Source organism: Mus caroli, unplaced genomic scaffold (assembly GCF_978045245.1).
Source record: "Mus caroli unplaced genomic scaffold, Mus_caroli_1 scaffold_7, whole genome shotgun sequence".
Classification (NCBI taxonomy): domain Eukaryota; kingdom Metazoa; phylum Chordata; class Mammalia; order Rodentia; family Muridae; genus Mus; species Mus caroli.
Window position 1 is genome coordinate 132129312 of NW_028227262.1, and position 13668 is coordinate 132142979.

Genomic DNA, 13668 nt, shown 5'->3' on the forward strand with positions numbered 1-13668 from the left:
GAGAAACCAATGTGGTTGTGTTGTGTGCACAGCTGAAGTACTATGTGCGCGGATAAGAGTTGGTGGGCATGTGGTGGGATATGAGAGTCTTATAATAAAGGATGAAAGTCTAGGCTAAAGAATTAAGATGCTGTCATCATGTAGATGGGGTATAAAGAGAGGGGTGTTGGGTGATAATACCATGATGGTTAATCTCCAGGGTCAACTTGATTGGGTTTGGAAGCACTAAGGAGATATACTTCTGCTTATGTTTGTATAGAACGGAGAAGGTAAGACCTACCCAAAGTGTGGTATAGATAAAAGAGAAAGGGAAATGGGAGAAAGCAAGTTGAGTATTAGCATCCATTGCTTTTTGCTTCTTAAATGTCAGCCTCATGTTCTGCCTCCATGCTTTGCCTGCCATGATGGGCTGTATTGCTGTAACCCACTAACCCTGCCCCCACCCCCCACCCCAGACCAAAACAGTCCCCTTCTCCCTTAAGCTGCTAGCTGTTCTGCATTTTGTTACAACAACAAGTCAAGAATATAATCTAAAAGGAACAGAGCATAGATGATAAGACACACAGAACTGAGGGCTGGGGCCAACAAAGCTAACAGGCTGGAAAAACAGGATGAGTAAGTCAAGCCGAGAGAACAGTTGGAGATCCTTGTGGCGCCTGTACTCAGCCCGTGACACCTGCTCTCCAGTCTGTATCACAGATCAGCATCTCTCATCGCCCAGGTTCTCAAGTCATCGTACTGGACTCCCGTATGTGAGGATGCAGACATGACTGTCTTAGTGTTCAGGATGGAGCCATTTCTTATCCGGATTGCTCCAGTTTCCTAGCTGCTTTTATCTCTCCCCTCTTGTCTTGAGAATCTGAGCCACAATGTACAAGAAACATTCTTTTTTCTAAACAGAAAATCAAATTATTTTGTTTCTCTAGGTGAACAAAAAGTCATTACCTTAGGAGAGTAGGGCAGTTAAACTTGATGCAGGCTAAATCTCCATGATCTAAAAATCAAGACTACAAACTGCTCTAAGTACCTGCACACTTGAGAGGTTTTGAATTTTGGAGCATTTTTGTATTTCGGATATTCACTCAGGACACTCAGCTAGCAGAGTCTATGCAGATATTCTAGAGTCCAAGAGAACATTTCTGATCCCACCCCTTTCAGATAAGGACTAGTACTGCCTTTATTCCAAAGGTATAAAGAAAAGTCATGAACAGAGGAAACTTGGAGACACAGAGGCCGAGCCTGTATGATTTTTCAAGGCTAAGGCAGAACTTTCGAGATGGAGGGAAGCAATCAGACATACATCATGGACTGTAGCGTATCCCACGTGGCAGAGAGTAAGAATAAAACAAACATCCATTAGCTTTGGCAACAAGGAGACTTTCTTTGCCATATGGAGGAGACTACTTGAATGAAATGAGCTAGGGAAAAAATAAGAATAAGGAACGTAGAGAAAACAGGTTAGGCCTGTGTTTATCAAGAACTTCTGCTTAAAAGATAGGACAAGTCAGAATGACTACTTGGGCGACTGTGGCTTCAAGATCCTATCAGTGCGTCTTGCATCTGTGTTTTATTTCTTTTTTTGAGGAGGCAGCAACTGGTTGCATGAGGACTGAGTGAAAGGAGACTTTAATGACGGGAGGGGAGGGGACAAGAGGAGGGCAGGGCAGGCAGAGCAAGGTGATCAAAGACGTGGGGGAGAGCAGGCTCAGGATCATAGGTTGAAAAGACCTCTTCACTCCCTGAGACATACTCGAGGACGTAATGATGAGTGACCTGGAGACCAAAGGCGTTTCTGTTACTCTCCATGTATAAAAGGAGACCTTACACTGAGACCAAAGAAAGCTGAGAACAACTGAGGACTTGAGAGGATAGTGAGAGTTTGCAGTCATTGAAGTGGGCCTGAGGAACGATGAGACAGAGACCTGTAGGAGAAGAACTCGTTCAATGGACTGGACAATGCTTTCTGGATCTCTCATCTTAAAGTCCTTTGTGTCCATTCCCACTGAGTGAGCAGGCTGCGTTGAGGAGCAGATTCCTCATGTTTACCTAATCCACCAGCTCCCTGAGCCTTTATTAAGAAAAATATGTCAGTCTCTGATTACTATAGTTATCATTATTATTATTTCAGAATTAGATTTACCAAAATCTGGAAGAAATAACTTTTGGGGAAAGAAAACACGTCAAAACAGACACTCTTCTCTCTTCAATAGAGGCAAGAGCTTAAAGATCTTGAAGAAATGAGTCAGATATAATGATCATCTAACTCTGAAAACTAAAACCCTTTAGGAATTGAGAGGGAGACTCAATCCTGAATTCCAGTTTATCTCTTCACTTAGACTGTTTAATAGCGGTTGGAAAGTAATTAATCAACTTATGACACAGATTCAAGAGCTGTCACCTTTCATCGACATTAGGGTAACTGCCTGGGATTTTTTCTGTACTTTCCTGATGACATAAACAGCATTTTTAAAAAGTTCCTTGAAGACCAGTGCTTAAAACCCACTGGACCTTGACATACAGATGTCAAGGGACAATCTAAATATGTGCTATTCAGGGTGAAATAAAATTGAGAAGTCTCTTAATTTTGGCTAGTCTGAAAATGCATTTTTGAGGAGCCCAAAACGTATATTCATCTCTGCTTGAAGTTCTTCTCCCATCACCCAACAATAACTAATATAATGTTTAAACCTAAAGATTCTTCTAATTGATAAATGATAAATATTCATTTGCTGGCTGTGTGTTAACTAGATAGTATGCAAAACCGCAAGCTCTTTGAGCAGTGTGACCTTTACCTGGAGGTGGGAGAGAGAGGTTTATGCCCAAATGTGAGTGAGGCCAGGGTCAGATGATAACAGCCCATTTCACACTCTTAGAGAAGAAAAAAATGGGAAGTAAAAACAAAAGGCAGGAAGTAAGATAAGCTTTCCTCAAATCTTTAGATCACTGTCTAAATTTATTTAAAATATCAATTTCCCATTCCTGACACACTCTAGCATGGACTGTTATAGTGAACCTCCAAAGAAAGGCTTCAAGATGCATCCTCAATGGACACTAACTCACATCCAGAACAGATGATATGTCAGTGGACAATGACCATAGATGTAGTTCTTAAGACCATACATAGCTTTTGTTCACAATAATAATTCATACATTATAATGATTATAGAGGATAAATTTGTTTTCTGTGACAGTGGTATAAAATTTTATGATCTTGTGTGGCTTAATGCCAATAACTTTCTGACAAGATGGACTTGACCCCATGAACTTGAGCCCATGAACTTGAGCCCATGTAGAGGGTTGGCTGCAGAGTGCTTGGAACAGGCCATGCACAGTTATAGCTATGCTTCTGTCTTACATCCCTGCTATTCTTCCTAGCAGACAAAGACAAGCTAAACTTAAAGGCCAGCTCAAATCTGGATTATTACATTAGTAAGTTTTGTAATAGAATATAGAAGGCAGCTGACTTTATGGAGAAATGGTTTATAAGCCTCATAGTTCAGGAGGATCCTGAGCATGGAGAAGTTTTGGTGAGGATTTCATGGTGGACATCAGGTGACAGTAGGTAGAGTCTAAATTGGGTGCTGACATCTGAAGCCAGGGGTCAGAGGGATAATGATGTTCCACAAGGCTCCAGTGAACTACATATTTTCTACTTCCACTCATCTTTTAAAGGTCTATACCACCTCAACCTACTTCCACCTTAAGGAAAGGGTTCCTTATTCATGGACTTTTTGGGTGACACAAACATACTGAAATAATAATATTGATGGTAGTCTACCTTCTGTAAGAATTAAGCCATGTGTGACAGAAGAGAAGGAAAGCTTATACTCTACCCACAACCTGATGTGTGTGTGTGTGTGTGTGTGTGTGTGTGTGTGTGTAAGACAGAGAGAGTGAGAAAGAGAGATTTCATAGTTGATTCCCCACTTTGATCTGCCTCTTTTCCATTAGAATGAAGGTAATAATTAAAAGGTGGGCTTTGGAATGTCACAAAGTTTTTAGAAGAAGATATACAAGTGGCTAAGAAATATTTTGATAAGTGTTCATCATCTTTACTCATCATCCCAAGGGAAGAAGGCAAATAGAACACCGATGATATAAAGAGGGAAAGAGGGATGATTGGGAGGGAGGTTTAAATGGAAAGAGGGATGGGAGGGTAGGGGAGAGGTTAGGGGTTGGGGTGGGGCAATTAATAATGAGGATGTTTGAGGAAGCAATGTAGAAATCTACTTTATAAGTTTCATACACACCTATATGTATTCACATTGCAAGGTTAAGGTGGATCTATATACTACACATGGGACAGTGCTCACCCCAGAAGACAATGGTTACCAAATAAAAAGCCCAGTGGCAGGTGTAAGATAACCCCTCTTGAATTGTTGGTCAGAAATGTCCCAAAGCCTGTGAAATAATTTAGATTATTGGCTTTACTCTTGGTTTGGGAGAGAAAAAGTCATTGGCGTTCCCCATCTGTGAGTCCTGTGAGCTACAGCAGTAACAGGCAATATAGATCTATTTGTGCAACAAATGAGTAAACAACTGTGTTCTGAATTTCATTTAAGGAGGACACACATGACTGTTAACTGCAAATCTGGTTGAGAGCCCATAGTCAGGAGCCTTCGTCCTATGAAGGCTCAAATGGTGAACCTACTGCTATCAATGTTCATAGTATCAAATTACTCTCTAAATTTGAATTTCTCTAGCCACAGATTAGTGATGCTCTCTGACCTAATTAGAGAAGTTTCTTCATGCGGTGGCTAGTGGTTAGTAACATAACACAACCACCCAAAGCGCCCGTGGAGTACACAGCCACAATAGGACATCTATATCACACCCTTACCCTTGGCTCAGCGAGCATGGTAGAAGAGGCAGGTAGAAATGCCTGGGGAGCAAAGAATCAGAGTCTGGGGAGTCCCAGAACAAAACAGTCTCCTCTGGACATGACAGGACCACCGGGCTCCGGAGATCAGAACAGTTGTGGTTGCCTGCACAAAACTGGCACAAGGTAGGGCACTTGTTATTTTAGATGGAGAAGAAATGGGTCCACCAGCCCCTATTCCTAGATGAAGTGCTATTGACAGTTGATAGGTTCTGGGACAGAAAGAATCTGTTTTTTTTTTTAAGGGTAAGGCTCCGAACAGGATGACACTACAAATCAGAATTGATGGGCTATTAGATTTTTTTTTTTAAGGACAGGAAGTAGGGTGCAGGAAGGTGGGTGTGGATCTGAAAGGAATTCAGGGGAAGAATTTGGGGTGAACATGATTAAAATATATTAAAGTTATCAAGACCCAAACTACCTGTAAAAAAGGAAAGAAGGGAGGGAGGGAGGGAGGAAGGCAGCCTGGCTCCTCATGGGACACTGACATACATGGCACCTTGACCCTTCAAGTATTTTCCTATCATTTCCCTCTGCTTTCTCAGTGATTCAGTAGCGAACACAAACTCCAGGTATCACTGGTTTTCTGCATCTGTGATAAAAGTTATTCCCACAAATGTCTTAAATTGAACAATTTTATAGTGTCTGAAATATATGTCACATTTCTTCATTTATCAAGGTAAAGGCCTTTTAATTAGAGTTTTAAAATATTTGCAACACAGTTGTGTAAAAAAAATTGTTATTAGTGATTTAGCCAAGCACAAGAACAAAATCAGACTTATATAAATAAGTTACTCCTTATATACAGTTATCTGTAACTAAATGTCAAAACAAGCTTTACTGATGATGTATGGATGCAGTAAACCTTCAGATTCAACTGAAAAAAATCTATAATTGTAATAACATAATTCCCCCCTTCTCTTCCATCCTCACAAAATATAAGAAATGACCAGATTTTGCTCCCTCACAAGTTGCATGCTCTGGATGAGGAAAGATTTCTGAGGATAATATATAACAGGCAATTAGAAAATCTAAGTCTGACATCAAAACAGATCTCATGGCCCTTTCAAGTCCTGTACCTTCTCCATCTCTCCAAAGCAGTCATGCATTTTATCCATGTGCATTTCACCTGCATTTAAAGCTACATGCTTGTGTTGAGTTCATATGGGAAATAGAGTTACCAGAAATCACCCTCAAACAGGGAATCCAGCTACAGCAAGAAGGTGTTTCTCTCCAGACAATGCACTTCAAAGACTGTGTCGTCACTGTTGTTTGGAACAAAACCCAATAGCACCATTACCACTGAGCCACCTTACCCCCGCCTTATACATGACAGTAATTTATAACTATAGTAAATATGTTTTCTAAGCCTGCCTGTTTCACCTTGCTGCTCTTCTTATGCATCATATACCTTTCCATTTCTGTGCATAGCTTTCAATCAGTCAACGTCTAGGTGGGAGGAAGGACGACCGGAATAGTAAGAGAGGGAAAATCAATTTTCAGAAAGCATATGGTAACAACAGAATATTTAATCAAATTAGCCTAGAAATTCCTTCCTATTTTCAGCACGTTTTGCAAGGCAGTTGGTTCACGGTACAAAATGAATTTCAATAAATGTCATATATTTAGTTAGATGGCTTATTCTTGAAATTTGCCGAAACAGGTCAACCCACTCAGAATGGATCTTGTTCTAAGACATGACAGATGGATATTGATATTGAATACAAAGATTGGAATTAGGCAAAAGGTTCTGGGCTACAATAGAAGTTCATTTACTTAACACTCAACTAAGGATTTGTTTACTGTGTGCTTAACTTAGGGACAAAAGAAAAAAGAGGAATATCTGGGATACATGAGTAAGAAAGACAAGGTATGTCAAAAATATTTCCTTGGCCTTGGTAAGGACATCAACTGATTAGCATGGGGAGCAGGTCTTTAAGGTACTAACAGTTTCGCATCCGGTTAGTACCCATTTAGAAAGCTGTGTTGATGCTTTACAACTATCCCAGAGTTTTTAAAGATGCCATTTACTGACCCATAGCAAAAAGCAACTTCATCATTTTTTTTTTCTGGAAAAACAGGGGGTAGTTCCATGGTTTCAAAGATTTTATAGACATCAAAGAGGTCGGAGGGACATCCAGTTTATGGGTAATGGTTTAAGGTTTAGTGAATCAAAAACACATGGATTAAATTTCCCTTAAAAGAACCCTAGGTTTAAAACTCAAAGAGCAAAAATGCTCTGGTCTCAAGCTAAGCCAAAACTTATTTTTTAAAGTCAGTTTGAGTTGTTTTAGGGACCCAAAACTTGGCGGGACTTTTCTTTCTCACATGAGCAGGCCTCTGAGGGGATGACCCAGTCCCCTTAATTCTGTTACAGAGATTTACTCCACCTCTCTCTCTCTCTCTCTCTCTCTCTCTCTCTCTCTCTCTCTCTCTCTCTCTCTCCCTCCCTCCCTCTCTCTCTCTCCCTCTCTCTCTCTCTGAGTTTAGGTGACTACCTTATGTCAAAGGTCAGCAGTTGGAGTCATTTTTGGATCCCCAGGCCATGCTGTTGTAACATATAACTTCAAAACTGAATCTGAGATCCTAGGCGCTATCTCAGATTTCCAGCTAGTAGGCAACACAGAATCGCTTCAAAACAGGAAAAGGGCTGTGATCTTAACGTGTGCACTATGATACGGAGAATTATTATGTTTGTATTTAAAATAGTAGGAAGACATAGAGCTCATAATCTTCCTTTCTTACACCATGGCCTTCTAGTTGGGCACTTTATCTAGTTTTTCGGAGTAAAGCAAACAGGTCCGTACATAACCTGTGATACACAACCTTTATTCCTTTAGAAAAATAGATTGCAACACTGGCTGCTATGAAAGGGCCCTCAAAGCCAGCAAGGCGGTGCATGTTTTGAGTTTCAATAGCAGGGGAAGCAAAAAGGGGGTGGGGGGGGGGGAGCGCAGTCCGATCCAAAACAAAGAGCCAATATTCCAAGAGGAGAGTCTATTCTGAAGGAGAGAATTTGGAAATGAAATGAAGTTCACATACAGAGTTATGATAGATGGATTCAGGTTTCAGAAAACTAGGGCCTCGGTGTAGAACAAAATAACTAGATTATCCCGTTGCTTAGAAATGCCCGTAGCCTGATGCAAAGCATGTGGACCAGTTTAGAGAACTATACGCTAATAGGTGATGACTGATAAAATATCCTTTTCTTTTTTGACTTAATTTTCTACCGTGGGATTATTATCTTTTTAAAGAAGTCTAAAAAAAATAAGCACTTTGTTTAGAAAATATGCTAAGTCTCATTGGCTGTGCTGCTCATTTGGACAGTACCTGAAAGAGTCACACAGTAGGGCAGAACTCAGCCAAGGCCCCATGCTTGATCCCTCTCAGATATATAGTGCTTTAAAGATACCAAGTCAACAGTTTAAAATTGGGAATTGTGTGGCTTCTTTTGAAAACTCAGAAGAGAAGCAGCACACGTTGGTGCATGACACACAGGGATGTCACATGACAGCTCCAATGATGGATGCCAAGTGGGGACTGTCTCATCTGGGGTGGAACTTTCATCAGGTCCTAAGAAAAATGGATGGTCTCATTCATTTAAACAGTTTGCAAATGTTCATAAAGGGCATAGGCAGAACAGAGGAAAGGGAAAAGGACACAGATACAGGAGATGGGAGAACACCGCACACAGGCACGCCATCAGCAACTGCCTTATCTATTGGCATCCACTTGTCACCCTGGAAAGGACCAGCATTGACTATAATGGTATTACTGTCCACAGATTTCACTGGGCCATGCTCAGGGCAGAAAGTAAGAAAGAACCTTCTTAACCTAATGGACCAATATTTCTGATGTTGGACCTGATGAATGTTGGGAAATGCCATGAACCAAGGCAATAAGACCTTGGTGCTCTTAACACCTGAAGTTCCCTGACCACATCTCACAACTTCTTTGCCTTGCTGTCTCAGAAGTACAGTCAGGTTTTCACCCTCACGATATAATTTATCTGGCCCATAGGTCTTTACAGAATTACTATATGGCCCTGTAGCTAAGATTTTGATGCAAGTTAAAATGGAGAGTAATCCGTACTCTCCGTTGCATACACACACTTGCATACAACCACAGAAAGAAACACACATGCCTGGGTCTGTGATTTTCAAAGTTGATTGTTCTTCATTTAACAGTGCTCACACCTCCTGGTACAAATGCCACACGTGTGATTTTTTTTTCTCTCAATTATGTTTTATGGCTTATAAAAACACTTTCTTCATTTTGTCCCTTGAAAAGCAAAGTAGTCAGATTTTACTGGATGTTTTTATTAAAACAAAACCCAAGGGGAATATAAACGCTAACAATTTAACGCAGCTGAAGAAATATCTGAGAATGGGCTTTCTGATGGGAGGGCAGATTACAAAGTCACTCACAGCTCTTAATCTGATAATGGGGCTGACGACCCCACACATATGAATAAGTCATGGAGTTTTAAAATAAAGTCTTTCTACAAAGAGAGAAAGTAAAGAAAACTGAAAGGAGGAGAAGACAGAGAGAGAGGGAAGGAGAGAGGGAGAGGGGGGAAAGGAGGAGGGAGAGAAGGGGTGTGTGTGTGTGTGTGTGTGTGTGTGTGTGTGTGTGTGCATGTGCGCATGTATCAGCATCAGCAGAGCCTAGCCATCAGCAGAGGCTAAGCCCCTGGCAACATGCACACACACACACACACACACACACACACACACACACACACGCGCACGCGCACTCGCGCCTGCATGTTGCCAGGGGCTTAGCCTCTGCTGATGGCTGGGAATGGACTAAAGAGCACTGAGTGAGGCTCTTTAAACTGTGAAGACCTTAAGATGAGCCAGGCTCAGCTTGGAGGTTTTGAAGAATGAAATAAGCGGAAGCAGGCTTAGCTATGTTAAGGTCTTTATGTTCCCTAATAATTATGGATTTTAGCTCTATTTTGCATATGTAATATCTGTCTACCTAATCAGACCGTAAACGTTTCAAGGGCAGATACATTTCATTTCCCTTCCCCAGTTTCAGATGCTTGCCTAGAACCAGCACAGCTAATGCTCACAGTAAAACTTCTTTGCTATTTCTGGTGAGAAAAAAAAAAAATGTGAGTTTAGTCATGAATCAATATGTGTTAAGAACTCATAGTCTAAATGGTTCCAAACTGGCATTGGCCACTGTACCTATTGCATACTATTGAGAGCTGCATGTTCTTCTGCACTGAGAAAAGGATCATGAAGCTCTGTCCTGAGGGCTCAGTATCGGACAGGAGTTGCAACATATACTGGTCAGGGAAAGGAAACAGCTTCCCTCGAACTTGGGCTTCTGCATTCAGTTTGTTGCTAAGGGGCAATGATAAGAACTTAGGTGCTCCAGGCACAAACACAACAGGCCACAGAATAAAGGGAAGCTAGTGAAATGGCTCAGCATTTAAGAACAGTGATTACTCTAACAGAGGAGTTAGCTTGGTTCGCGGTACCCACATGGCCTCTCATTCAACTACCTTAACTTCAGTTCCTGGAGATCTTCTAGCCTCCATGGCCACAGGCACACACATGCACCCAGGCAAAACACCTGTACACACCCCAGCCCCCTCCTGACCATCCCTAAACCTCATGTCAGTGAAGAAGAAACCAGAAAGCTGTGTGAAATGGGAGTTACAGAGATGAGGAGCAGAGGAGTCTAGAGAGGGGATCTGGATGTGTGATTAGTCCTGTGTGACCACGGGTATGACAGCAGGTCACTAGTCTGTCAGATACTGAGCTCTCAGGACAGACTTTCATAATCTTTTTTCTCAGTGCAAAATAGCATGCAACTCACAATAATATGCATGAGGCACAGTGTCCCGTGTCACCAGTGTCACTGGGGCAGCCACACAGAGCTTCAGCCCCTTCTGTGTTATCCTCTTTGTTCTGAGAAAACCTTTACCTTATTACATAAACTTGTAAGAGAAAAATCAGACTCATCCTATTTTGAACTAATTATTTCCATCAACAGCTTTGTAAATTGACTTTTCAAATATAATTCAAAGTGCAAGCCTCATTTTTTAAAAAAAGTTTAAGACAAATATGAGACACTGTTTACGTGGTCTTAGAAATCATAAACTGTAGGTATTTGCCTTTCTGAGATAAGCTGTAAACACTTTATTTTCCTCTCATTATAGACTTAAAAGGAGTACAAATGTTAGACTTCCGTATCAACTGCCTGTTATTTGTACTTTTTAATTTTACAGATAAAGCTTGCCCTCGGATCCACAAAGCCCGTCGTGCATCCCTGGCGTAAGTTCCCTGTTGCCAATGATCAAGAACAAAGCAGTCTCGGGAAAGGCAGTACTTGCCTGATCATCCTCGACATCCCATAAATCCATCTTGCTTACAGCGGAATGTGGCTAAGTTAATAACTATTGACTGAGGCCCTGCTGAGTTTGAAAACTGACCACAAATTTTAAAGCACCCATTGCACTATGTAGGAACACATTTTTGGTACCATCAAATTTCTTATTGAAGTTGTACGTTTTATGCCTGTTATTTATCTGCTCAGAGGAGATAAACAGTGAGTATATCACAACCTGAAATGACAGTGACAAGTCTGTAATGTGTAACAGAACCCATTCCTGCTCCACAGTGGAAATTTACACTTGCGAACAAAGCCGAGGAAGCTTCCAGCTGGAGAGGAAAGCTATATACCTGTAAATAATCCGGGCAACACTAACACTGGGGCATAAAAGCACAATTTATGTCCCAGTAGCAAAGGGAAACACCGTGTACATCGTTTTCAGATCATCTCCATGCAGAAGAAATTCATTAGTCAGCTATAATAGTTGAGCTGTAAAGGAAAATAACGTTCTGCTGAATCCATTTGCATGGTAATGTGTGTGTGTGTGTGTGTGTGTGTGGCTGGCTGCTGGAAGCGACAGAATAAACCTCCTCCCAATGCTACAAAATGCTGACAGTCTTCCTAAAATTCTGTCTATATTCTATCCAGTTACAGCGTTTACAATCTCCTCACAGTCGTGGACCGTTTTAACTTGGCCATTAGAACCTCCTGATTATTTTGCTTAAGAAAGTTGACAATATTTCATTCTGCCCCAGAGCTGCTTTGAACAGAAGCCTGTGATAAGGGAAAAGCCAATGGAGGAGCATTCATGCGTGAGCCTCTAGAACCCCTGCCAACTGCCAAATTAGCAAATGGCTCTTCTAAACATAAAAAGGTAGGAAATGGGAAACCACAGTTTGGAGTAAATTCTGCATTGTACTTTCTTTGGTCTTTTAATAATTACACCGCTACTAGCCAGACTACCTGACCTCTGGTTATAATGTATTTCACCTCCACTGAGTCCCAGCAAAAAGATAAAGTGGGATAGAAAATGATGGATCACACCCTCCGTGTGTTTGCCAGGAATAAAAAATTCAGACCATCCCAGAAACACCTGCCCTTGGGAAAGACACCCCCACCCCCTCCTCGCGCGCTCCCTCAAGGCAGATAAAGCAAGGCTAGGAACAAGGAAATAGCTGGGCTCAAACCTTGCCGGCTGCATCACCCTGGACAGGGTGACCGATCCCTTTTGTAAGGGCTGAGTCAGATCCCAGAGGTGAAACTTGCAGAGCTACAGCAGCCCTGGAGCACCTAATGCTCTTGGCGCCCCTGAGTCACACAGGTGGCCGTCAACAACACTCCTTCTAAAGCGACAAGCTCAATTCTAGTTTGCACCTCCCCGACCCCATACCTTCAGTTTCCTAAGCCCCCGGGCTCGCACCCACCTCGGTGGTCTTGTCCTCCGGAGCAGTAGCCAGTTCCCTTAGTGGAACAAAGAAAGCAGAGGGACTGGGAGAGGCTGGGTGCCTGATCGACGCGGCTGGAGTTTGTACCTTGGGGTGCCCGGAGCGCGCGGCGCCGAAGTCAGCCGGCCGGGGACCACCCGCGCGCTCCGCCCTTCTCCAGCGAGTCAGCGGTCGCCCAGCATCTGGCTCCGCACAGGGTCACCCGGGCTCGGACGCTGCGGGCGGCGAGGCCGTCCGGGTCACCTGCGGCCCGGGCCGAACCCCGCCGAGCGCCCTCGGACTGCTCCGCCCCTTCCCACACGCGCCCAGCCCGGCCCGTGACTCAGCCGGGCAACAGCGGCGCCCGGGCGCGTCCGGGCTGGAGGCGAAGAGACCCGGGTACCCGCCCCAGCACGTGTCTGTTCGTCCCTGTCGCTCTAGGTCTGTCCCCAGCGGTCCCTCGGGGGGGGGGCCCCGAGATGGGGACTGGCACCACCCTGGGAGGGTTGGGGGGGTGGCGTCCCCGCCCTTCCCGCAGCCAGTACGCTTAGCCCTGGGGGTCGCACTTCCTCAAGCTCCGCCCCACCCCCCCGCCCTCGGCAAGGTGAAACTTTCTAGGTGGAGAAGTTTCCCTCGCCCCAGCTATGCGCTTTTTCTTCCTCCTCCAGCTCTGGAGTCTGAAGCCAGCGCAGAGGGAGATCAGCGGCCCCGAGTCTCCCCCTCCTGGTGCTCCAAAGTCACCCGCGCAAAGCGCACGCACCCCCTGGCGCACCCCGGCGCTGCAGCCTCTCCCTTGCCCGAGGTGGCGGCCCCGCACTCACCCGCGTGGACAGAGCTCTAGGCGCCACGGAAACAAGGCGCTCATTGTCACAGACAATGTTGGGAGTGCATGGACGGATTGTCCCAATGATTTCATTTTGCAATCATTATCCCCCTAGTATAAGTTCTCGGATTTCTGGAAGAACCCCAGGAGTTTAACCCAGGGGAGGCTTCTGGTTAATTTTCACTTTTTTTCTC

The 13668-nt window shown here is 43.5% G+C and overlaps 1 protein-coding gene across 4 annotated transcripts in view; it reads right to left on the reverse strand.

Moving 5' to 3' along the window:
- Positions 1-13009, reverse strand: part of Met (MET proto-oncogene, receptor tyrosine kinase) — a 115122-nt gene extending 102113 nt beyond the window's left edge. The window contains exon 1 of one of the 4 annotated variants that reach the window (XM_085840810.1): positions 12760-13009. Coding sequence is in view for 2 of the 4 variants with exons in the window: in XM_029478169.2 (XP_029334029.1) it covers positions 4841-4858 (18 nt within the window). In the remaining 2 variants the exon portion in view is untranslated. Of the gene's footprint in view, positions 1-4840; positions 5003-12651 lie in introns of those variants that run through there. The other 3 variants (XM_021164365.3, XM_029478169.2, XM_029478168.2) reach the window with 3 other exon arrangements.
- Positions 13010-13668: the final 659 nt, after the last annotated feature.